General features: G+C 36.9%; 3 protein-coding genes across 5 annotated transcripts in view; 2 read left to right on the top strand and 1 right to left on the bottom strand.

Moving 5' to 3' along the window:
• Window positions 1-13,418, top strand: part of heatr1 (HEAT repeat containing 1) — a 43,526-nt gene extending 30,108 nt beyond the window's left edge. Inside the window, exons 39-45 of the mRNA XM_089121820.1 lie at window positions 1,795-1,929; window positions 2,014-2,118; window positions 2,665-2,833; window positions 2,940-3,133; window positions 7,501-7,659; window positions 9,880-9,988; window positions 12,694-13,418. Of these exons, the coding sequence (XP_088977946.1) occupies window positions 1,795-1,929; window positions 2,014-2,118; window positions 2,665-2,833; window positions 2,940-3,133; window positions 7,501-7,659; window positions 9,880-9,988; window positions 12,694-12,782 (960 nt within the window). The 3' untranslated portion in view covers window positions 12,783-13,418. The remainder of the gene's footprint in view (window positions 1-1,794; window positions 1,930-2,013; window positions 2,119-2,664; window positions 2,834-2,939; window positions 3,134-7,500; window positions 7,660-9,879; window positions 9,989-12,693) is intronic.
• A 1,130-nt stretch (window positions 13,419-14,548) lies between these two features.
• arg1 (arginase 1) lies at window positions 14,549-22,424 on the top strand. Its single transcript, XM_039655591.2, has 8 exons — window positions 14,549-14,897; window positions 15,038-15,110; window positions 16,338-16,512; window positions 16,598-16,757; window positions 19,631-19,725; window positions 20,236-20,340; window positions 20,444-20,580; window positions 21,208-22,424. Exons 1-8 carry the CDS (start codon window positions 14,790-14,792, stop codon window positions 21,369-21,371), a joined length of 1,017 nt encoding a protein of 338 aa, XP_039511525.2. The 5' UTR covers window positions 14,549-14,789; the 3' UTR covers window positions 21,372-22,424.
• The window catches only part of p4ha1a (prolyl 4-hydroxylase, alpha polypeptide I a), a 31,151-nt gene continuing 27,050 nt past the window's right edge, over window positions 22,410-26,510 (bottom strand). For all 3 annotated transcript variants that reach the window (XM_089121821.1, XM_039655589.2, XM_039655590.2), the window contains 2 exons: window positions 24,454-24,550; window positions 22,410-22,867 (listed from right to left, as the gene is read on the bottom strand). In XM_089121821.1, coding sequence (XP_088977947.1) covers window positions 22,797-22,867; window positions 24,454-24,550 — 168 coding nt within the window. In that variant the 3' untranslated portion in view covers window positions 22,410-22,796. The remainder of the gene's footprint in view (window positions 22,868-24,453; window positions 24,551-26,510) is intronic.

The raw sequence follows: 26,510 nt of genomic DNA, 5'->3' as shown, positions 1-26,510 counted from the left end.
TATTCAACTCAAAGCAGTGTTCATTCACTGACTGACACACACCTGACGTGTACATGGAGAAAGCTGACTGTCACGCTTAAAAGGTCATATACACACAAAGTTGTGTCTTTGTGTGAAAAAATGCCCGTCTTAATGTGTATTTATGTAAACGTAGTTGGTTAAGTGAACTTAAACAATTGTGAGAAAATCGAATCCTATCAGTGCATTAAGTCTTCAGTGAAAGCAGCCTAACATTCTTGCTGCCGTCTCGCAATAATTTTAATTAAATAAAAAAGAGAAAAACACTGCTCTTGGCTGATTAACTTTAGTAGCTTTAATATGTGAAGACACTGTTTCTGTAGTATTTTGTACCTGAATGCTAAACCTACCTGAAAAAAAATACTATCTTTCTTTCAAAAACTATTTGTCCTATTGTTTGCAATTTGCTGCTTTGGTCTTATTTTAATAACTAAAATAAAAACAATAACAGCTTTTAAAAAAAATTCTTTGGAAAGAAAAAAAACAACTTTCTTCGTTTTGCTTTTTTCCTGTCGTACGCCTACTGCCATATAATATGGTAATGGTATTTTGTGGGTTTCGCAGATGGGCGTGGCAAAATGGCTCGCTAGCGCCACCTAGAAAATTGAAAATAATTAGCCCCTCGTCCACGTTCAAACTACATGCATGAAATTTGGTGGGGACGTGTATCATATCAAGACACACAAAAAAGCCTCAAGAACCCATAACCTAAACTCGACAGGAAGACCGCCATTTTGAATTTGGCGGCCATTTTTGGACGATTTACACACTCCGTACTTTAACGAACTCCTCCTAGGGATTTAGTCCGATCGACTTCAAATTTCTGCTGTGCCTTCTAAAGGCATTGACGATGTAAAGTTGTGCTATCTGCGCGTTTTCGTCGATGGGTGTGTCCGTGGCGTCGAAGATTCGCCATAAAACAGGAAGTTGTAGTAACTTGGCTGTAAATGCTCAGATCTGCACGAAATTTTACACATTTGACAAGAGTCCCGCCCTGAACAAATCTACATGCCGATATTCACCCACAGTCATAGCGCCATCTGCTGGCAACAGGAAGTGACCTTTAATGAAGCAGCCCCCGCCGCTTGTTTGACCGACATGTACGAAATTTCTGTGGTGCATCTACCATGACCAGACGCACAAAAAAGCCTCAAGAACCCATACCCTAAACTCGACAGGAAGTCCGCCATTTTGAATTTGGCGACCGATTTGGGAAGATTTACACACTCCGTACTTTAACGAACTCCTCCTAGGGATTTAGTCGGATCAACTTCAAATTTCTGCTGTACCTTCTAAAGGCATTGACGATGTAAAGTTGTGCTATCTGCGTGTTTTCGTCAATGGGTGTGTCCGTGGCGTCGATGATTCGCCATGAAACAGGAAGTTGTAGTAACTTGGCTGTAAACGCCCAGATCTGCACGAAATTTTACACATTTGACAAGAGTCCCGCCCTGAACAAATCTACATGCCGACATTCACCCACAGTCATAGCGCCACCTCCTGGCAACAGGAAGTGACCTTTAACGAAGCAGCGTAGCAAATGCACATCCGCACTGGCTGAGCTGCAGAAAATGCAACACGGCCACCTCAGACCCCGACGTGCTACAGGTGCGAGGGCCCGCCCATCGCTGCTTGCAGCTTTAATTATAAAAATGATTCCATAAAATAAAATAAAAAAAACTGCCACAAAATCACAAAAATCTCAACAAACTGAAATCCTTGTGTTAATACAAGTGTTTAATTCTCAGCTGATTCCCACTCTCTTACCTGTTGTAGAAACGTCTTGGTCCACTGATGACCATCCTGAAGGAACATATCTCTCACATGGAGAAAGACCAACTCAACAACCACCAGTCAGAGCTCACTTCCTTTTTCCTGTCTGCTCTTGATTTCCGTAGCCAGCATTGCCAGGTACTGCACACCCCGTTTCAATATGTTCTTTTTTTTTCAATAAGTGCACTTACTGATGATTACTATTATAACTTTATTTAATAGGGAGATCTAAAGAAGACTGGTGAAATCGAGGGAAGTGTGATTGACTGTCTGCTAGTGATGGTTATGAAACTTTCAGAAGTCACTTTCAGACCTCTATTCTTCAAGGTAAGCATCTACTGTTTAGTGCAAAAAAAGACTTCCTATAATAATACCAGTTACGGGCACTTTCAAAACGCTGCTTCAACAATCATTTTGGATTTGGAAACCCATTCAGTGTCCTTAGCTTTTTTGGTTAACCCCAGAGAGGAGTATTTTGTTAAATATTTGCACCACGCTACGTATTGATTACTTTTTTAGAAGCATATTTGTATCATAAGTACATCATTAAAGTTTAATTTGGACTGTTAATTTTAACCTTTAATATTATAGTAATGTACCTGAATCTATATTAAATCAAATCAAATCAGAATCGGAATTGATTCAAGAGCTTGTGAATCAGAATCAGTTCATGAAATCTGTGTCATTACCCAGCCTTTCATCCAAGTGGGCACGGTAGTAGCCAATAAGTTGGATGATTCATCAGTCAAAAATAGATTTTTAGACACTTGTTGTAGTAATTGTCAAAAGTTCAATATGTACTTGTAAGTTACTTTCTAGAACATCGTAAGTGTAAATGCATGCTGATTAAATCTCCTTTTTACTTTTCGGCAGTTGTTTGACTGGTCAAAGATTGCTGGCGCTTCTAAAGACCGGCTGTTGACGTTCTACAGACTGACAGACCGTATTGCAGACAAACTCAAAGGACTGTTTGTGTTGTTTGCTGGACAGCTGGTCAAACCCTTTTCTGATCTACTGCAGCAGCTCAACATTTCACACACAGGTAGTCTGAAATATGTTTGTATGAAATTCCGATTCAGTCATTTTTCTTTACACATTTATTTTTAATTTATCTCATTTGTTTTAACCTCAACCCCTTCTGTCTGTAGAAAAAGCCTTCTTTGATTCAGGTGATGACGAGGATTCAGACGACGATGATGATTCAGACGGTGATAACGTGACTAAGAGTAGCCAGCTGCTGCAGTATGTGTTGGACTGCCTCCACAAGATCTTCCTCTATGACACTCAGCGCTTCCTCAGTAAGGAAAGGGCTGATGCTCTGCTGGGACCCCTGGTGGATCAGGTCAGTGTAGCACACACATTGAATGGATCAAGAACTACAATCTATTCCCCCTTCCTGTTATTCCATTTCAAAATGCATTGAAATAAACTTATTTGATAATCTGTTGGATAATCAAGTTTATAATTGATTCAAAAATGCATAATCATTTTAATTTATATGGACAGTGACTTAAATACATCTCATCAATGTTTTCAGCTTCTGAATTTGCAAGGCTGTTTACATTAGGTGGTGCAGGTGACTCTTTAGGAGCGGCAGAAATAGCGGTTTCCCCGGTAACGGCTGTACACAAAGCAGCACAACGCTCATAAACGCTGCTTTATCAGGAAAGATAATCGTAATAACAAAGAAACTTTTCTAAAGACCATTTGTTCACTTCAGATACATTCATATAAAAACACCCGTGCCACGTTTTGACTGTCAACTATGTCAATGCCAACCACTAACAGATTTTCCAAAAGTCTGTGATATTGTGAATCAATGTATGGGAAACACTGTAATATAATTTGACAGCTATCAAGTATAGTTTAACCTATCCATCTTCACAGTCAGTGGCGGTTCTACTCTGAATTACACCCAGGGCGAGACCCCCTTCGAGCAAAACAAAACAAAAACAAAACAACCCAACAATAAAATCACATACCGTTCATTTGAAAAACACAGTTAATAGAATCCAGTTATTTTGCTAGATTAATCTAACTTTAAAGAGAGGAAGTAACCATTAGCGCATTGGTTATTGCCTTAAATTATATGCATGGCACACTTTTAGTTATGGCTTGTTAAACAATATTTGTCACGAAAAGTGAGTTTTTAAAAGTAAAAGGGTCTGAGAGATACTTATTTAGTAACACAATACTTATCTCTTATATCTTAAATAATTTGAAACAGCTCTCATATTAAACACTATCCAAACTGTTATAGACCTAAAATAGCTTTTGTAGCCCTATGTCACTCTTAGAATGTTAGAAAATAGAAAATTGTACTTTGCATATAGGCTACTGTAAAAACACAAAGTTGATCATTATGTAAATTATTTTCATTTCATGAATATAGTGACCAACATGATCACATACACAAAAAGCCTAATACACAATCAATTCACCAAGTTAATAACATTAAAGGTTTGTTTTAAAGGAGTGTCTTTTATCTTACCTACTAAACTTAAAAAAAGGTTAACACAAAAAGAGATTTTATAAAAATATATATAACCATGCACTGGGCTCTCCACAATGACAAAGAAGTTTTAGTAGCTAATCTATTTCCACCACAGAAAAACGCTTGCTGAAGCTCTGCTAAAAGATTTTTTTTTTATGGAGAAGAGAAAAAACACCCAAGTGTTTGGGTGCACGTGCACTCCCATACTGAAAAGTTTATGAGCGCGCCTCCCGCGAGCGCATAATGAGCGCGCTTCCCGTGCGCCTAATCGCCTATTTGAAATAACGACCTCGAGCGCGCAAAAGACGCGATACGTGAACTAATCAGGAGACCCTCTTGACATCGCTTCTGTGCATGGCACCTTCTCAGCAATTAGGGGCGCCATTGCCAATAATTGAATCGAAATGGTAAAAAAATTGAAAACCTTCGAGGCACAGAGGATTTTTTTAACTGCTCGTGCCGCCCCCCCCCATGTGACATGAAGAAATGCCGCCTCGGGCGACTGCCCGGTTCGCCCGTGCCTAGAACCGCTACTGTTCACAGTCATGCTAAGTATCACATGCATCACCACAGAAGGCAAGAGTGAAAAGGGACCCTCTCAAACAGATCGTTATTAAAGCGTCATACACCGGTATTGCGGTATATTTCGGATTCGGTATGAGCCGGAATACCGCCCAGCACTACTAGAGGGTAACTTTCCTGAGATCATCAAAAGGCTTGAATTTCTTGCAAAGGTCAGGGAGACAACCAAAGTGTGTATTGTTGGTTTGCCTCAAGGACTGGGGTTGTAAATGCTGGTGTAACCAACATGCAAGAATATGTTGTCAGGTGCAAGAAAACCATAAAACAGGTAATAATATCACAAAGAGGATGCCTGTAATCCAGGGGTGTCCAATCCTGCTTCAGGAGGGCCACTGTCTATCACCAGTTTCTTTAGGAATAGAAATCATTTCGTTTGGTTTAGAGAACAGACACAACAATTAAAAACTAAACACATCTGCTCTAGTCAGCGTAAGCCAAACTTGTGTCACAGCACAGATCTGCAGCAGGAAGATTGGTTTCAAAGCGAAATCTAAAACCGCTATTTAAGCGAGTTTGTCATTGTACTGTTTGTGTTTTTCATTAAGAATAATGAACCCACCATTCAAGCAATTTTGACCCCTGAATTGGTGCTAATTTGAAAGTGACACTGCCGCACGGCCATTCATAATGGTGCGTGTTAATTGCCGTGGAGTAAGCGGAGCAGAGCGAGCATTTTCAGTTCATTCATTCAGAACATTAAGAATTTAAACAAATGTACACAGGAAGATTCGTCGTCTTTTGGGAGGTGATGGAAACCACAGTCGTTGGCAGGATCACTCTGATTTCGTTTTCAGCTGATGTTCAAAACAATCACGTTTAAGCCACTGAATTAGTTTATTCCGGTTATAGATACAACCGCGAACAGCACATGTTGTCCCTGAGCTCCGTAACGACATCTCTCATAAAGATTTGCGTCTTTAAATAGTAAAATAATTCTCCGAAAAACAGCTAGCCTCTTCGCTAACTAACACACAAAATACCATTGGAATGCTACTTCCGCCGCCTCACCAGAAGTTTCACCCACTTTATTTTTTACAGGAGCGCCCCTCGGAAACTTGTGGATAGAAGTTGTGTTTCCATAGAAACTGCTTGCTGTTAGGGTTGGGTACCGAGTTCAGTACTTTTTAGGTACCGACCGAATTGCCTCGGTACTACCGAGTATCGAAACATGTCTTGTTTTTCGGTACCAAATTTCGGTACCTAAGTGGTTAATCTCGTCAACGTCAGTGAAACAATAAGCATGCAGCATGATTGGCTGTGGCAGAAAACAGTTTACGCAGCTGCCCAGAGACGTAGCTCGTCGCACGTGTCCGTCTGTGTGTGCGTGTAAGCGTCCCAACCCAGATAGATAGAAAATATCTGGAAATGATTCAAAGTGTGCCAGACTCGATGCCAGAAGCACGCGATGCAATATTTTCGACAAGATAATTGCCGCCAAGACCGGTAACACGGTATGATGAGGCACCGAAGCGCCCAGACACTTGAGAGTAGAAAGTTTATCTGTCTTCGACTGCAAGACCTGGAGCGATGAACTGAAACTCAGCATGTAGGATACTTGCCTCATAGACATGAGAAATAGGCCTATAGACGGTCAAAATATGTCTACTTTTAAACAAAACAATTAGAAATAAATAGTTTGATTACCTAATCCATATAAACACACGCATTCACTGCTACAGGAATGACGAGTCAGCATCGCCATAATCATATTTGCAGCCAGCACACTTATTAAACACTTGTTCATTAAATAAATAAAAAAAATATATATATCCTTGCTATTGTTTCCAGACACATCCATAATTATTAGGCTACTTTTGCCAGTGCTTTGCGGCAAGCTTCATTTGTATAGCATTTTTCACAATTCATATCGTTTCAAAGCAGCTTTACAGTTTCTAAATTACAATTTAGACTGATCTGTTATCAGCAGTGATGGTGTAATGCATTTCAATTAATTTTCATTCAGTTTCATTGTTAAACAATGCATTAAGGTAAGGCAGAAACAATGAGCTCATTGAAGTAAAGAATGCATATTGTTAAATGGTTAGAAACATAGAAAACTTTAGCATTGCTGCTTTTTTACATACTCAAAATATGAGTGTGGAAAAAGTCAACAAACTGAAACAAATGTAGGTTATATTATATTGTTAAAACTGGTTACATAAAATTGGTATTAAAAAAAAAAATCGTTCAGGAACCGGTATCGAAGTCAAGGTATCGGTATCGAACATTTTTTTTTACGATACCCAGCCCTAGCTGTGCTCTACGCCAGTCGACGCACTGTAAGTGATTTTGGAAATGGAGGGAAAAATTCCAACGTCCCCCCTCGATGGTACCGGTATTACTGGTGTTGTCACGCATCGATTAACTGGTGGGAGAATTTGCTCCCCATCACATCTCTACCACCGTCCTGCAGAGTTCAGCTCCAACCTCAAGTTAAAGCTAAACTCTGAAGGACAGTGGCCCTTCAGGACCGAGCTTGGACACCCCTTCTTGAAGACCCTGATGAGTGTCAAAGCTGATACAGCTCTAAAAAGATTATTGGATAATTTGACTTTTGCAGATACATATATAGATATTTGTTAAAATACTTTTAACTTGTGGTGTCTAATGAATTTGTTTTTGTGTGTCTGAAGTTGGAGAACATGCTAGGAGGAGATGAGATCTACAAGACCCACATTACCAAACATTTGGTGCCTTGTATCGCCCAGTTTGCTATCGCCATGGGAGACGACTCGCAGTGGAAAGTTCTCAATTATCAGGTTCTGCTTAAGATGCGTCACAGTTCACCTAAGGTATGCATATTCTTGAGCATGATAAATGTAAAAATACAGTTCTCAAGTTATGTACCAGTGTGTGTGTGGTAGCCTACCAATTTACAGGGCCCAAATATAAATTATGAAAATTGGTATTGAAATTCATAATTGTGAATTAGATCAATACCGAAACTTTCTTTCAAAATTGCAATTAGTCCATTGTATTTTTAAGTTGCTTTAAAGCAGGGGTCGGCAACGGGCAGCCCGCGCCAATATTATCTGGCCAGCGCCACAGCCTGAAAAGTTCTGAAAGACATTTAAAAGATTCACACCTTTAAAAAACCCAATTTATAATACACACGCACCCGACACACCACTACTAAACCTACCTATGCTATCATGTGCATGTAAAAACTCATTTTCGTGTATAATTTGCACAATAAACACAGTGCGTGCTATAGAGAGCATAGTGTGATCGGGTTGTCGTTGCAGATAAGACACGGCGGCTTTGCATTTACAAAACTAGGAACGCATAGTTGTCTTTTCATTATTCTTTGTTTGTCTATTTTCGCAGTCAACTTTCCTTTTTAGACTCTTTGATAGTGTCATTTTCTCTCACCAGCTAGCTTAAATTTTAACATCAATCTACACACAACATAATAGCGTACCTCCAGCACGCGAACAATAAAAAAGCAGTTTAGTAGCTATGCGAGGATACCAAGGAATAATTCTAAGTTTAAAAGCAGTCTATACGTCAAATCATTATAACAATACGTTGGACTCCATTGTGTAACAAGCTAATTAAAATTATACACATTTATTATTCACAATATGAAAGAGGAAATTAAACCTAGTTTGTTAAGAGCATGACTCAAACATGCCATTTATGGGCTTATTCAAGTCCTCTTTTATTTTTATCAGAGATGTATAAAGTACTAGAAACCCGGACTTGAGTAAAAGTGCAAGTGCTCTATCAAAAAAGTGACTTGAGTAGAAGTTGAAGTGCTCTTTAAGCACCACACTTAAAGGATTAGTTCACTTTTGAAAAAACTTTTGCTGATAATTTACTCACCCCCATGTCATCCAAGATGTCCATGTCTTTCTTTCCTCAGTCGAAAAGAAATTTAGGTTTTTGATGAAAACATTCCAGGATTTTTCTCCATATAATGGACTTCAATGGGAACTGGATGGTTCAAGGTCCAAAAGACGGTTAATAACTGTTTCAGATGCAGCTTCAAATGTCTTTAAACGACACCAGACGATGAATAAGGGTCTTATCATGCGAAACGATCGGTTATTTCAAAACTTATTCCAAAAATTTAACTTTTCTAAGGACAAATGCTAGCCTTGCTCTATTCTGTGAGGCGCGTTTGCAACGTCACGTATTACGTAATTACGTTCAAAAGGTCACGGGCGACGTAGCCGAAAGTACAGAGTCAGTGTTTACAAGTTGAACGCATAGGTTGAACGTGCAAACTAGCTCAAACACCGTATACAAAAAAAGGAATTAAAAGGAAAAACAACGATGTCGGACGATTTTGATTCTGTACTTCCGGCTACGTCGCCCGTGACCTTTTGAACGTAATTACGTATTACGTGACGTTACAAACGCGCCTCAGAGAATAGAGCAAGGCTAGCATTTGTCCTTAGAAAAGTTACATTTTTGGAATAAGTTTTGAAATAACCGATCGTTTCGCATGATAAGACCCTTATTCATCGTCTGGTGTCGTTTAAAGACATTTGAAGCTGCATCTGAAACTGTTATTAACTGTCTTTTGGACCTTGAACCATCCGGTTCCCATTGAAGTCCATTATATGGAGAAAAATGGAATGTTTTCATCAAAAACCTAAATTTCTTTTCGACTGAGGAAAGAAAGACATGGACATCTTGGATGACATGGGGGTGAGTAAATTATCAGCAAAAGTTTTTTCAAAAGTGAACTAATCCTTTAAGTAGAAGTACTAAAGTATTCAACATTTTTTGTACTTAAGTATTGCAAGTAGCTTATTTAAAAATTCACTACTTAAGTACTAAAAGTAGATGTACAAGTATTGTGTCATGCAATTATTAAAGAAAGCAGTCAAAAGTTTGAACTAGCTTTGGCGGCCGCCTCTGCATTAGTTGTCAATGTGTGTGTCAATCAATACCATTACCCTATAAATCTGGTGTGTGATTTTTCTGTGCATGTTCTGACTAAGATGCACAGAACGAGCTGTTGAATATAGTGTAGAAGTGACAATGTTGGCATTTCTTTTCAGGTGCGTTTCTCTGCACTTGTCATGTTGCTGGAGTTGGCAAGCAAGCTGAAGGAGAACTATATGGTTCTTCTGCCAGAGACCATCCCCTTCCTGGCTGAGCTCATGGAGGGTAAGAACATCACATCAATATTTCATCAAATGAGCTCACGTGATTCTGGAACTTGTGGCTCGTTTCCACTGAGTGGTACGGTACGGTACAGTTCGGTTCGGTACGCAATTATTTGCGTTTCCACTGTCAAAAGTTGTGAATGGTACCAAAAAGCCGAACCGTACCACTTTTTGGGTACCCTTCCGTAGGGGTACCTAGCACAGTGAAAGCGTACTAAAAGGTTGAGCTAGACTCACTGCAGAACGCTGATTGGTGGACGGAGTATCGTCACTCGCGCGTACTACACGGGCATTAGAAGCATACAGTTGAAATATAATTCTACTGTTATTGTGTCACGAAATGTAGTTTTAAGACTTTTTCAGGCGAGAAAGTAGTTTTTTAAAGCTCAAATCTGTGGTTTATTTATAGATTTTTGATAATTTGACTGATCCATTCCAAGCGATCACCGGACGCTCGCGCTCGTGTCCCCCGCCTGGAACAGCCTTTCCTCGGCTAGTCATCCTGATGTTTGCCGCTAACTCTGACGTCTCTTTAGTGGTTAAACATGAGATATAGTTCGTCTTGTATAAACCTAACAGGTGATCTTTGGTCTCGTGAATCTATAATTCGTTCCCTGGCCAATAGTTTTGGCAGAAGGCTACGTGAAGTTTCATATCTTTGAGCGCTGAATTTGTATATTTGACTGACTGAATTGTTTCTTGATGTTATTTAAGCTTTACTGTATATCTTTTTGTACCTTTTACTTATACTTTTATAATGGCTATTATTGATAAAACTGAAATTTAACAAAAAGAGATAGTTTTGTCATTTTTAATTTTATTACAAGATCATCTGTAATGTTGCTTATTGCAACATTTGTTCAATGCAATATGCAATACATTACATTATATATTGCCTGGAATATGTTTAATATTTATAAATTCAAACGAAAAGAGGCAGGGTTGTTTTATGTTTAGTTTTGTTATAAATATAACGTTACAGGCTACATGCAGTGAATATAATCAATAGGCTATGCGTTGCCTGAACCACATTTGTGTGCTTTAGAATGTTTAAAATGTATTGAAATGAAATTGAAAAGAAGCAGAGTGGTGTTTTATAACATATTTCGTTTTATTGTTGCCTAAAATGAACATACAGCGATAACCGGAGTCGCAGAGCCAGAGCTAGCAGAGTGCCGCGTTCAAGAACGCGCTGTTTCATTAGCAGAATTACTGGACTCGCGTCCTCGGGATCATTCTCCTGAGTCGGACTTTGCGTTGGCTTCTTGGAAACGCCTAAAGCCAGCGCTTGTTTCTAGTGACAAACGTGCCGAGAAACAAGAACAAGATCTGCTGTCTGTCATCCATTGTTGTTTACTATGTCGCTTTCTTCGCGCGAAAATGACGTTGATCGCTTCTTTCCAGCATACCACGCCTATCAAGTAGTGTTGTCAAAAAACTCGGTACTTCGGTACCAAGTCGGTACTAAAAAAATTAAAAAAAAGTTACGGTACCAGCTTTTCTAGGTACGGAATACCAGGTTCATCCAGTTCTAGACGCGCTGTCTGAAAGGTGCACAGTCGCGTCCTCTTCATAACGCTGATATGCTCTCTCTAAATCCACTTGTTGACACGAAAGGAGGAAAGAGCCACATATGGAAATATTTTGGATTAGGCTAATGTCACGTTGCCATAACAGGCCGATTACATGCAAATTCGCAATTTCAAATATAGGCGCAAGGCAAGCGCGCTCATAATAAAAACTCGTTGCATAGCAACGACAGACGCCGCGTGTGAGCAAGCGCTTTGGAAAGAATAAGCACGCGCAAAAATATAATATAAAACACGCGCGATATGTGAACGGCCTCTAAAGTGCTTTCGGGGTAGTTTTACGAGTATATGAGCACAGTAGTATCTAACCAACACCAGAGTACTGGTAGTAGTATCGATGCATCCCTATTTATGTTATTTAATGTCAGTGCCAGTTCTAGGCGTATTCTTGTCTTTATAACTCAGCAGGTTTAAAAAGCCTTTTTAAAATTAAATATGAATGCAGTTTTAGATTAAATAAAAGTACAGTCAAGTCAAATAAAACATGTTTTATCTCCTGTATAGTTTGGTAACGCTACAATAAGATAGCTACCAACCATTCATCAACATTACTTAGTTCACATCAACACATTGAGTGAACAATATATTTTTACAACATTAATTAATGTTTGTAAATGTTATTTAATACAAACACTTGATTGTTCATGTTTGTTCACTTCATTCATTGTGCATTAAATACATGTTAATGGATTCAAACTTTACAAACAACTTTAAAAATGTGTTGGTGTATACTATTGTTTATTTTAGGTCATTTTATCTAATCTTTTTCTAAAGTGTTTATAATACAAATGTACAGTTCCCATACTTGTAACCGTGATAAACACTTAAATATATGTAAATTTAAACTAAGCTTTGGTACCGAAATTGGTACCGAGAACCGTGAATTTTTACTGGTATTGGTACCGAATACTAAAATTTTGGACTGTGACAACACTACTATCAAGTAAGGGTACTGTTGGCGGTGGAAACGCAAGCCTGATCATGGTGTACCGACCCGTACCGTACCGTACCCCTCAGTGGAAACGAGCCATTAGTGTTCTCTGTTACTGCCTTGAGTTGTTATAAGAACACTTAAGATTTAACAGTCAGAATGTATTTATTCCTCCTTGTTTTGCAGATGAATGTGAGGAAGTTGAGCACCAGGTGCAGAAGGTTATTCATGAAATGGAGTCTGTCCTCGGAGAATCACTGCAGAGCTACTTTTAGAGTCCCACGACTTTCACACCATCACAGGCGCTTCTCACACCCTCTGAGTGTGTGTTCATTATTCTTGCATAATATTTACTGATGACCTGTGCTGCTAGAACATGGGTCAGTCTGCCCTCTGGTTCCACTGCACACTTTATCACCGCTCTGGCGGCTTGGCCTGTCCTACCTTTGACTTCTGCATGGGCAGTTAGGGGCACAGGTCAATGTAAAATGTGTGGCTTTTTGCAAGCCATAAATCACTGGATACCACATTTCTTTCTAAGGTTATACAAAAAAATGACGTTAATGTTTTTTAAAAGAATGGTTTTATGGCATTTTGTAATGCAAATTGATCTTTATCTAAAATTTGAATATCATAAAAAGATGAGCCTGGGAAATTATGCTTTTGTGTTTGATTAAAGTGGGGGAAAAAACATGGGTTCAATGAAAGTTCAGGTTGAACCATACGGTTTTAATGGGTTACATATTTGATATCTCTACCATGCATACATTTTCAGATAAAAGCTGCCTGTTCACTGTGGTTCTGTCTTTCTGGAGCACCTGTGAATTTAATGTGCCTCATATACTTACATAATGATTCTGCATGTTATTGTAAAACTAAAAAATAAACCATGACTTCAAATTCCTGGCCAATATGATTCAAATGCAACTAATGATATCGATGTCATTGCATCAGCCTTGACTTTTAATTATATCAGTTATATGCTTTGTCTATTATTTACTATGATGCAATAGATGAGAAGAGTTGCGGTTGCTTTTCATGTCTTGCTTTTTCATAGTTTATTCAAAGGCAATGGACCACAGGCACAATAACCGGTATATTATTATGCCTGAGGCCATTGGCATTCGAATAGACTAGAAGAGAGAGTTACGGTTACTTTAGCTTTTTCAAAGTTAAAGATTGCATCATAACATCTGAATGTAATCTATATGCTGTGGGGTTGCTGTACAGTGTACTACTTGCTTTTAGTTTAATGTATTTACATACATTACATGTACTAGTAATAACAGTAAATTATGCATACAGACATGCAACTCAGCCTAATCCTATTATATCCCCAGAGGAAGTACATGCTAATTAATATTATTCAACTTAAATGTATAATTGCACTGTAACAATGATGCCTTATAATAAAGTGTAACCCTCAACCCATCCGAAAACTTAAGCGCTCGATACCGAATACTTGGTTATATAAAGTGTTACCGTTATAACCCAGTTATTGTTACCTATTATGTACAGTTGGAACAGGACTGTAAAATAAATAGTATTTTTTTTAAGATTAAATCTACAGATGAGATATGTAAATGTATCTGAGGTGTTGTAACAGTTTATTACATGAACTAATTTTAAACAATATTGTTATGTGACGCATATATGTTTACAATATTCTGTGTTTTCCCCTATGAATTTGGAAAATAACGTTTAAAAGTTAATTCAGCTATGCAAAAATGTTTATTAAATGAAATATCTTTTAAAAATGTACTTAATTCTAAATTATTAGTTAACAATAATAATACTTAATATAAAAATTTTTAGATCATTTGAGCCAAAATAAACTTTACACTTAAAATAAAAGTACACTTTTTCCAAGTCATCTCAATGGAAAAAAGTGTCCCAATCACCCTTAATTTACCCCTATATATTTCATACAGCTTCAAATTGCTTGATAAAATAATAACCCTTGATGATAATAAGATGGAGAGGACTTATAATGTAAATAATATTATATAACGTGTATTTCCTTAATCCTTAATAGAAAAGTTAATGTTTTCACAATCGCTTCATTTGTAAACGAACCGCTTTATATGCAAATTAGGCGACTGCAACTTCTCAAACGAGTTCATCCATTTACTTTTTTTGTCCACAACAGGAGAAAAAAGGTTAATGGAAGAGCGCGAGCAGCCCAATGACTGGCAGCGGCCAGTGTGTCGTCACTCGTCCTGTAATCTGCTTTGATTTGAGCCGCTTTATTCCAGACGGTTGCTGGAGACACCGTTACAGTAATGATGAAGCGTTTGGGCGGATTAAGAGCCGCTTTTCACATATTCAGAAGAGACCTCCATCATCAGCACAGTGTGGGGATAATAGGTGCGCCATTCTCTAAAGGACAGGTGAGATATAAAGGCCCAAAGTCCTTTTCTCGTTTAATATAATAATATTCACGAATGAAAAATGATATGTTTGCATGTAAATGCACGCATGGTGCAGTATAGTGCCGGTCTAGTGCTCATGTTATTGCCTGTTATTGCAGCAGAGGGACGGTGTGCAGAGAGGAGCAGACCTCATTCGAGCTGCTGGATTGGTGCAGAAACTTAAAGGGCAAGGTGCCACTACCACTACACCTTCTGATATTTACACTAGATAGCAATCTTTCAGTACAGTATGCATCGAAAATATTTGAAACAACACTTTTTTCTTTCTTGTTTAATTATTAAAAGTGCAGTTCAATATGCTTGTACATTCATATTAAATATGCTGAGTGTAAATAAAGAGACTGCATGACATTTTGGGTCAACTGTGATTAAAATTAATTTATTTGATTTTTTTTTTTTAATTGTGACCATCTATTCTCTAAAAAAAACTAGACTACTTATATGCAATTTTTTTAAACTTTAACCTAAATCTTAATGTTGAAATGGTTACATTTTATTTGTTAGATACACAGTACCTATACCTATACGATTTTAGGCTGCGTATAGTCAATATTCATCTGTAAAAAGTGCTTTAAATCCATTATTTCTTCTGGACCCTATACACTAAAAAATGCTGGGTTGTTTAAAAATTAAAACTTTTACCCAACGGTTGGGTTTGTCCATATTTGACCCAATTTTTGGTTGTTTTTTGAGTTTATAGCTCTTTGATTGCACAAATGTTTTACTTTGTTAAACTTTAAACAAATAGCCGAAGGCACTGATGCCATGTGTTTATTTATTTGGCATTATCTTTATTTATTTACCTAAGAAGATGTGATCTCATCATAGGTGCAGTAACACTGACATTGTTCCTCTCCCCTTTCTCTGTGTATTCAATATTGAGAATTGGGTTCTAAGAGTGAAGCATATATGTGCACATGATCTTAACTCAAACAAACTAGTAATGTTTAATAATGTTACTTCGAAACTTGAGTTGATGGTAGAACAGTAAACTCTACATTTTGAAAAAGTCAAATCAGTAATTTATTTAGAAACTAATTTCAAGATTTTTTTTAATCATTCATTTAGTATTTTAATAAGCACGTTTTTGAAACTCCATAAGTCAATGTACACAATGTATAATGTGTATAGTATATATATAGATATATATTTGTTAATATGTTAATACGATTTATGTATTTCAGTTGCATATACATTTTCCATCTATTGTCAGTCATGCATGAAATATAGAGATAAGATTTCTGTAGATTTCTTTCTATAGACTTTAATTATTTGGAAAAGAGTGATCAATACAATTTTTCTATAGTGTTCCGTGTTCAAAATCACACCGTTTTTTATGTTGGGGTGAACTATTCCTTTTAAAAGCTACTTTGTTTGAAGCCCTCTGTCCCTCCTCAGGTTGTGTAGTGAAGGATTATGGCAATCTGACATTTGAAGAAGTTCCCAATGATGAGCCCATAGGCAGGCTGAAGTCTCCGAGAGCAGTCGGCCGAGCCAACGAGCTGCTCTCTGGAGCCGTGCAGAAGGTCAAAAGCGATGGCAACACTTGTGTGATGCTGGGAGGAGATCACAGGTGATCGTGACATTTGCAAGCACCAAATCAATATTGAATCATTATGCATATTCATTTTCAACAATATGTTTTCTGTTTCTTTCAGCTTGGCGATTGGTTCGATCGCCGGTCATGCCGCCTCAAGACATGAGTTGAGTGTTTTATGGGTGGACGCACATGCAGACATCAACACACCTTTGACCACGCCAACGGGAAACATTCACGGACAACCGCTGTCTTACCTCATCCATGAACTGCACTCTAAGGTCTTTAATCATTTCAGCAACTTGTGTTAAAGTTTGTGTGATATGTTACACAGTCAACTCTAGTAACATCTTAATCTCCTGGCCATGGGCCATGGCTGGTGTCAGTATTTTTGAAAACAACTTTTTCAATTATCTTGCCTGTGAAAGGAAGATTTGAGATTGGTCTATAGTTGCTTAATATGGTTTAATCCAGATTGCTCTTTTTCAGGGAGTGTAGAAAAGTCCCAAAGAGAAGTGAGGCAATTACCACTTCTAGGATATCTGCTTCTAAACAGTTAAACACACATTTGAAGAAAGTTTGGGAAGTGTGCCAAGTGTGCAGGTTGATGTTTTAAGGTGCTGTACGGTTTCTTCCAAAATTTTACCAGTAATTTCTTCAAAATCAGACACTTTCTTAGGTTGTTTGTCTGATCTGTCTGACCCAAGGATGTGCTGATCACCTTTTTCCCATTATTGATTTTCTCAGAGAAGGAAGCAAACTCACTGCACTTGCTTTCTGAGAGCATTTGTCTGGGAATGTGACTTGGGGAGTTTGTTAGTCTCTCAACTGTGGCAAAAATAGTGCATCTGTTGTTTAGTTTGCTGAGTATAATATTTGAGAAGGTCTGTCTAGCTTTGCCGTGTTCCATATTGAAAGCATGAATGCTGTCTTAATAGATGTGTGTGTGTGTGTGTGTATATATACAGTATATATATATATATATATATATATATATATATATATATATATGAAGAGTTCAGATGCAAAAGCCTCTAAATGCCATTTGAAATTTTCTTCTTTAATGATGATTTTTATCAAACTTGTATATTTAAGTTCAGTAATTTCACTTAAATGGCAATGATAATTACCTATTAATTGTTATTTAAGTGAAATTACTGAACTTAAATATACAAGTTTGATAAAAATCATCATTAAAGATGAAAATTTCAAATGGCATTTAGAGGCTTTTGCATCTGAACTCTTCATATATATGTATATATATATATTAGGGCTGTGCAAAAATTAATTGCGATTACTCGCATTCAAAATAAAAGTCTGTGTTTACATAATATATTTGTGTGTGCTGTATATAATTATTTTGTATATATAAATACACACACATGCATGTATATATTTAAGAAAATGTGTTATTCATATCTAAAATATTTATATTTATCTAATATAGATTATGTATTTATAAATATATACAGAATTTAAGCGCAAATAATTCTTAAATATATACATGCATGCATAGGTATTTATATATACAAAATAATTATATACAGCACACACAAATATATTATGTAAACACAGACTTTTATTTTGGATGCGATTAATCGCAATTAACTTTTGCACAGCCCTAATATATATATATATACAAAACTTGTCTTCTGCCACATGTGCTCTGCTTTTCTGCATTGTATTTTCATATTTTGCACTGCTGTTGAGTTTCGCCAGGGTACTTTTTGTCTGCCACTCTTCCTCCTGACTTGTACAGGAGCAGTATCATCAATTATACTCTTAACCTTCAAGAAACATTTGAGACAGTTACTGTTTTCATAGTGGGGACCCGACACATATCACTGAGAGCTGTTTTAAGTTGTTTTTGGTGAAGGGTGTGGGCCCTGGTGTTGTGACAGAGGCCGATGAGCAGTCATAGGAGGATGTGGAAGGCGAGCTGGGCCCGCAGGCTTTGGTAGTTGCAGGGGTTGCCTCGCAGCAATAAAGTGGGATAGTTTGGTTCCAGCGTACACCAGTTGTTCCATTTTCTCTGAGAAGCAAAGAAGTGGAGATGCTGGAGAGAGGGATAACGTGTCTGGTGATAGGGGCTGTTGCTATGCTGTTACTGGAGGCTTTAATATGTTGTCCTGGCTGTTTTCCAGAAAGCCATCCTTTGGTGCTGAATCTTGGAGCCGGTCTAATCCGCCACAGTCTGTCTGTGGTGAGATCTGTGGGCAGGGCTCAGCTGAGATTGTGTCTGTGAGCAGAGGTTGTTGTGGCTGCATGGTGTTATCATTGTCTTTGTTAAAAGCATGTCCATTCAGGTCCTGTGGTCATTCATACTCTGTCCAGGTGTGTATGTGCCATTCAGGTTGAGTGCATTGGCACAAATTGCAGAAGGATGATGGAGTAGTAGATATTGTCCTTTAGCACTCTTGAAACAAGTTTGTTTGGGTGGAGGCCATCCTATCAAAACAGTTGCCTCTGACTCCAGCAAAGATTGAAGTTGTCAGTGAAGTTCATTCCTTTTATTTTGCAGGTTTTTCCTTTTATATTGCAGGTTTTTGTTTTTGCTTGTTGAGCCTAAGCAACCGTGAAAACCTTTTTTGCTCCTCTTGCTAGGATTGGTCCACCAACTTGTAGTCTTCTAAGTGTTTCAAAAAGTTCATTGAAATCCCTCTTAGGAGTTCTGATTACTCTTTGTGAATATCCTTCTTCCCCACATGGATGATAAGAAGTCGAACAATAAACACTAACAACGTACTTTATAGATTTTTTATTTTATTTCATAAAACGAGAGAATTGGTGAATCTCACAAAAATGAAACCATATGTCACATTTTAGCCAGAAATAAAAAGGAAAATGAACCCTATTTGTTTTTAGAAGCATAATGATTCTTTTTTTTAATTAGACATTTTTTTATGAACATTTAAGAAATTCTCCTTAAATTCCCATTAACAGAATGTAACATTTTACTGCTGAGTTTTTTCTAATTCATGATTCTCTTAATTTTTCTCATTATCATATTTACTGTATTACGGAAAAAGAAAAAGAAAAAATAAATTGCATTATGCAACTTTAAAAAAAGTTTCCAGTCTTTTAACTTTACTTGAGATGGCATGTTTAACATTTGAAACATTGATAACATTTACTTTTTTCTAATCTTTCTCAGATTCCCATAATTCCAAATTTCTCATGGTTAAAGCCTTGTGTAGCAGCTAAGGACATTGTCTACATTGGACTCCGAGATGTGGATCCAGAAGAACAGTACGTTTGTAGATTATAATGTTATTAAAAGTGCAAAATAATACAGAAATTAAAGTCCCCCTTTTAATGTTATTTATATATCTATTTGGTGTTTTAAATATGCTTTAAGACAGACCATGCAAATTTACCATTGCTGAGTAAAATTGAGGTGAACCAAAGACAGTCGCAAAAACACGGTTTGGTGTTTCTTACGTCACAAACTACCTTGTAACCAATCAGGTCAACGAGTGATCGTCAACTACTGGATCTTTGAGCTGGTGTCAGTGAGTGGAGGCGGGGCTAATTTGCATATTCATTGAATCGCATATATGTAGAGTTACATTCAAACTGTTTTAAGGCATGAATATTTTTTTCAAGGAAAAAACGTTTAAAAATGTAATTTTGGTGATCAAAGATGAGTTTTAAGGGATTTGACTACAGGGGGACTTTATGTAAAACAGAGAGCATTTTATCACTATATCAGTGTTAATTATAAGGTCCAACTCATCCAACTCATACTTTACATAACAGTTATATCCTGAAGTACCTTGGAATCAAAACGTTCTCCATGACAGAAGTTGATCGACTTGGAATAGCAAAAGTTATGGAGCAGACATGTGATCACATGTTCTCAAAGTAAGTGTGTTACTTTTGGAATCGTTCCTTCTTTTTTTGTAATTATTCGAAATATCTCAAGAGTAAATATTTATTGTGGAAACATTACTGTTTTCTGGATCAGGGTGAAAAAGCCTATCCACCTGAGTTTTGACATTGATGCTTTGGACCCATCAGTGTCCCCTGCAACAGGCACACCTGTAGCGGGAGGACTGACCTATAGAGAGGGGATTTACATCACTGAGCACATCTCTCAAACAGGTGAGAACACGAGGATATGTCGGTAGGGAACTAATTAATAAACCGTGTTGGGGAAAGTTACTTTTAATTGCAATGTGTTTGCATTACTCCCTAAAAGGTGCCACAAAGAGACTTTTTGTGGAAAGTAATGTGATGCATCACATTTGCATTTATTTTTCTTACCTAGTTAGGCTTGCTTGTTTGATTTAAAAAAAAAAAAAAAACTTCTGGAGCTCCTCCGTGGGACTAGAGACTGGTTTGGCGCACAGGTGATGCTCATTAGCACTCGCACCATCGGCCTTGCTCCGTACCCGCGGCTCTCTGCCCCGCTTGCCACAAAGAGACTTGTGTAACTTCCAGGCTGATAAATGGCAGGCTTTTGGGCTTTTCAAGTTTATTAATCAAAAACTCAGCTTCAAAACATACCAAGAGTAGAACAGTGAAAATAATAGTTAATTTAATTTAATGAATTATAATCAATCTACATTATTCCATATATTCTAGATATCAGCATTAGCTATTAAAAAGACAAATGACCCACTAATTACAATGTTTCTGTGTTTGCCTTTTGCTAAGCAATTTCATTACCATGATCATTCTTGATACGTTTACATTGGCCTGTTGACTTTCTTCTTGACTTTCCTCCAGGGCTTCTCTCTGCTGTAGACATCGTGGAAGTGAACCCGAAGCAGGGCAAAACAGAGGATGAAATCACATCAACAGTAAACACTGCTGTGGATCTGTTACTGGGCTGCTTCGGACGGGTCCGCGAGGGCTCTCATGAACCAGATTACAAAATGCCAACTCCATAAACCACAGGTTTTTTTCAGGCTTCATTCTTGTTATTTTTGTTTCTTTTCTATTATATTTACTTACTGTCATCATTTAGACAGTTATGTCGTTTTGAATTTAAAAAGACTCCATTTTAATTTACATTTTATTTTTTTCTTGTATAAAAAATGAATTCCAAAGATATATGCAAATTACACCACAGTATATTTCCATAGTGAATGCAGAAAGTAAAAATCCGTATAAAAAGTATGTTTGTTATTTTCAAAAATCAAATCAAAAAGCCATTGTTGCCAGGAAGATTACCAAAGTTTAATGTAAGAACTAAAACATGTACACATATTTAACCCTATAAAGCTTATTTGCCTATCATATTTGGTATGCACATTTCTCTAAATTGTCTCAAAATTATCAAAATGTTCAAAACTTTGCTGAAATAAATATGTGCACAATCTACTACATGCTTTCTTGTGCAAGTAAAAAGGCACTTTACCATAATTCTAAAAATGCTCCCTACTCCTCAAATATCAGAAACTGCAACTGCAAGATTTTTGGGGATCTAAATAAAATTGAGTATGAGCTATTCTCACTACTTCAAACTATGTGAGCCAAAAAAGACTTTTTTTTTTTGTTTAAAGTTAATAAACTTTAGGCTTTACAGGGTTAAAAAAAACCAAAATCTAAATGTTTTCCAACTAAATCCACACAAGGGGCAAATAATATTTAATCTATTTTAAATGAAATGGTTATTTTGCTTTAGTTATTTTTCTTTCAATTACCAGTGTATCTGATACCAGAGGACAAAAACAAGGGTTTGACAGTTTGCTGATTATGTGCGGCTGTAAGACTGTGTTATGCAAAGCCAAGACTCAGAACATCTTTGATTTGCCTAATATTAACATGTAATAACAGATTAGTTAATGTAAGAGCTTGACTAACAATGAGTATTGTGTTCGAAATGTTTGCAACTTAAATGTCATAAGTACATATATGTAAACCAATAATAGACTGTGTATGATTCATGATAAAGCAGAGGGAACGCGCAAAATAAAGCAAAGAGATTCACTTTGGGAAAATCCTTTTTATTAGACCATTCCTGAACATTCTGTGAATGCGCCGAACATGCATTCTGTGTCACTCACTTTGGTCTGTCTGTCAGTCAGAAGAAGAGTTGGAGATGCGCTGTCACTTCAGTGCTTTGATTTGATGCCATCGTACAGCTCAATAGCTAAAGGCCTGTTGTAATGGAGTGTTGCAGGAATAGCTGCTTCCTTTGAAGCCATAGCCAATGATAAAAGGCACTAACAGAGGTAATGTTACCCAAAAGCTGGCTCACACAAGTATGTTGCTGCCAACACAGTCGACATGAACGGCCTCCCTGCTGTGTGTCAGAGTCTGTTCAGAATCCAGGAGGAGGAGTGCATGAGGAAGACGAGTGAAGGCTTTGATCAATCTGTCTCTTTCAGGCTGCACGGTCTCCTGAATTCCTGACCTCTCTCGTGGATCCATTTATTTGACACTACGGATAAGCAATGACAGATTTAAAGGATGAAATTTGTCAACTAAAGTATATAACCATGCCTTCAGAAAAGAGAGTTTAGAAAAGTTTATGAAAATGTAGATGTTTGATATTATTAATAATTTGCTCAGGTGCATAAAATATAAAAAAAAAACTGAATTTAAGGGAATTCAAGACTTTTAAATTATAAATTGTGTCAACTACAATGTGCTTACATTTTAAAACAGCAAGAATTACTAGTAAAATAAAGGTCAGTTAATCTGACATTAATAGATATGTGCTCAAGTGCATAAATTATAATACAGTATTTTAACAATGAATAATTATGATGGTAACAGGGTTGACATAACCGACTTCAAGACTTTTAAATGGATTATAGCAACTAAAATGTGCTTATTTAATACAGCATAAAATCCTCATCATGAAGAAGGTAAAAAGTTAAGATAGTTTAATTTGACATTCTTAACTAACTTTGCTCAAGTGCATAAATGATTAGAAAAATAAGTCAATGTAACAAATTACCATTTAAGATTGTAACAAACCTAACACAATAAAAGATTAGTTAATAAAAGTTATTTAATAAAAAAAAAAATTAAAAGAGAAAATCATTTCTAGAATAATTCAGTATTATAACTGGCAAGAAATATGATGGTCCGAGTGATTCCGTGTGTATGTACACGCCGTTAAATGTCCGAGCGAAACAAAGCAAAACGTGGGGAGCGATATTTTTTTTTTCTAGGATGGTAGGGGAAGACTCATAAATGCTATTAACCCCCAGTGACGGGTAGGTTTAGGGACGGGGTTGGGGTAGGTCATATATTTATATATACAGTAATGTAACGTTAAGTCAACGGCGTTCTTAAACACGCTGAAAAGTGATTATGTGTGTTGATAGCATGCCAAAAATGGAAATGCGAATTGGCGTGTCATACATACGCCATTTCATGAGATCAGTCTGGTGTAGAGCCAGGCCGATATATCGGCCGGCCGATATTATTGGCCGATATTAGGCATTTTCCAAAATATCGGTATCAGCAGTTGTAATGGCCGATAAAAGAATATTTAAAAAATAAAAACAGACGAAACACGCTTCAATCATCTCTCCTTGGCCTGTTATATTGAAAATGTATGTTTTACAATTTGCAGTATGATGTTATCTATTGCTAAATTATGGCTCATCATAGACTAGCTAACCACAAAGCTTTATGCCACTATCATCAGTGGAAGGCCGCTAACGTTAACATTAATGAGCTTGGAAACCACAATGAACTTTTTCTGCCTAAATAAAGTGATGACTACTGTATTTATAACTAGCATATCTCTAGTTACAGTCCCCGCATTGTAAAATGTAAGTTAGACTTGCGAGGAGTGAACATTTAGACATAGAGAAAAAGTATCAAACGTATCTTGTGCAGAAAAGTTAGCTTTTCTTTTACACGTGTGTGAAATCCAACAATAGTTAATAAAAAAAAATATCGGCCGATATATCGGGATATCGGATTTTAAAACCCAAAAATATTTGTATCGGTATCGGCCTTCAAAATCCTTTATCGGTCGGGCTCTAGTCTGGTGTCTGAGACACTCACCCCACTTGTTTCCCACCAGTACTGGGCAAGCTGCATGCCTCGTGCTGTAATCGCCCTCTCCGCTGGGAAAGAGATTATACCAGAATACAGCTGTCCCCTAAACACAGACACAAGTGGAAGTGATCATTCTTCATAGAAAAGGCAGTTGTACCTAGAACCTATAATAAATGCATATTTAAAACAATAAAGCGACACCCATGACATTGTTTCTGTACCTGTTTCTATGTTTTGACAGTATATACTATGAGTTGTGTCAAACCGTACAGTTTAGTTACCCACGGTTACCGAGTTATTCGCACAACCGGCGTTGCGTCATAGAATGTCTCTGAATAGGTTCACGCCCACTTTTGGGGGAAAACAAAGTAGACTCCCCATAGACTACAAAATAACAGCAAAAACCAACGTCCGTACACAGCCGACATGCGTAAATAACTTAAAACATGTCAAGTAATTATATGTCCACCCTGCCTGCCACAGAGCTTGAAAGATAGGCCTACATACACAAACTTAATTTGGTCAATTTAAAAACATGTCCCTTTATTCTCCCAGCGTCAAATTGGGGTAACAACCCCACCAAGTGGCCAGAGGTGTCTTACCCGGACATTTACTTGTACCTAATCGAGTCACTAGGTAAGCCCCTGAATGATTTTATTTCGTTTTTTAAAGTAAAAAACCTTAATGTATATATTATGAATTTATGATGATGATGGCAGGTAGCCTGGGCAAGCTGATAATGGGTATAAATAAATCTATCTTTCACGCTCTATGGCAGGCAGGGTGTGCCGGTGTTCTGTCGATTTTTGCTGCCTTGTCGAAAAATGCTACCGTAGCGCGAATTGATCACAGAATGCCGATTAAAGTCGTATGAAATACAATTCTAATACAATTCAAGTTATGAGTAGCTACTGTATACTGTAGACTACTGTTTTTATTTTTAAAACGGTGTGAAAAGTAAAAATTATCATAAAATATTCATCTTTGACTTGTCAAAGTACACCAAAAAAAAAAAAAAAAAAAAAACTGAGTCTGCACATGCGCATAACCGGTAAGTAGGAAATCTCGATGGGTAGCATAAATTGTCAGAACACCGGTTGTGCGTATGTTGCATTCTAATGTAAACTAAAGTACTTAATACTCATCAAATTATCTTAAATAGACTCTATCCCTAGTGAAAAAGAAGTGTGCTGAATGTACACTTAAAGTAAAAAAAAAGTACACTTAAAAAACTGCACTTGCAGATAATATAATTATCTGCAAAATTACACTTTAATGACCATTTCTTAACACACTTAAGTAAACTTTTAAAAATTGCACTTTGCAATTGTCAAATTAAAAGTTTTACTTAAGCGTATTTAATAATGATTATTTAATAATCTTTTGTTGTGCTTTAAAGAAGTAAACGTATTTTGATGTGTTGACACCAGTGTTGGGTGTAACTAATTACTAAGTAATTAGTTACTGTAATTTAATTACTTTTCCCTTGAAAATGTAAAGTAAGGGATTACTCTTCATTTATCTGTAATTTAATTACAGTTACTTCTGATGTAATTGAGGTAAATACTGTGTATGGATCAATCCGATCTCACAGCGATTTGTATGCATTTTATGAGGTGTCTAAATCATACGACCGCACTCGTACAAATTCGTATGAATTACTGTAAAATATGTATGAAAAAAGTGTGAAATGTCATGAGATCAGACATAAAACAATAGTGGGTTTAACATCAAAATGTTTTCTCTGATGCTAAAAAGTATGTTTTTATAATGTCACCTTCTCAACCTTGGTCAGTTTAAGGATAATTCATGCAATTTTATAGTATTTATTTGAAAGAATTAAAACAGATTCATGTCTATCCTTGTATTATTCAGCTGGTTGAGATTGATATGGGATTTTAAAAGTAATTAGTAATTAAAAGTAATTAAATACTTTTTAGAGAGAGTAATTAGTACAGTAATCTAATTACACTGTTGAAGAGGTAATTAGTAACTAGTAATTAATTACTTTTTTAGAGTAACTTACCCAACACTGGTTGACACTTACTAAAGCATGCCGAGTA

Source organism: Pimephales promelas, chromosome 17 (genome assembly GCF_988280905.1).
Source record: "Pimephales promelas chromosome 17, fPimPro1.hap1.1, whole genome shotgun sequence".
NCBI classification, from domain to species: domain Eukaryota; kingdom Metazoa; phylum Chordata; class Actinopteri; order Cypriniformes; family Leuciscidae; genus Pimephales; species Pimephales promelas.
Note: the sequence above shows the minus strand (reverse complement) of the source record. Positions and strands in the feature narration are given on the sequence as shown.

Coding starts and splice junctions, on each gene's coding strand:
- arg1 (XM_039655591.2), top strand. CDS start 14,790: ATGATGAAGCGTTTGGGCGGATTAAGAGCCGCTTTTCACATATTCAGA. Junction 16,513..16,597: donor ATGCTGGGAGGAGATCACAG/GTGATCGTGACA, acceptor TGTTTCTTTCAG/CTTGGCGATTGGTTCGATCG. Junction 20,581..21,207: donor TGAGCACATCTCTCAAACAG/GTGAGAACACGA, acceptor ACTTTCCTCCAG/GGCTTCTCTCTGCTGTAGAC.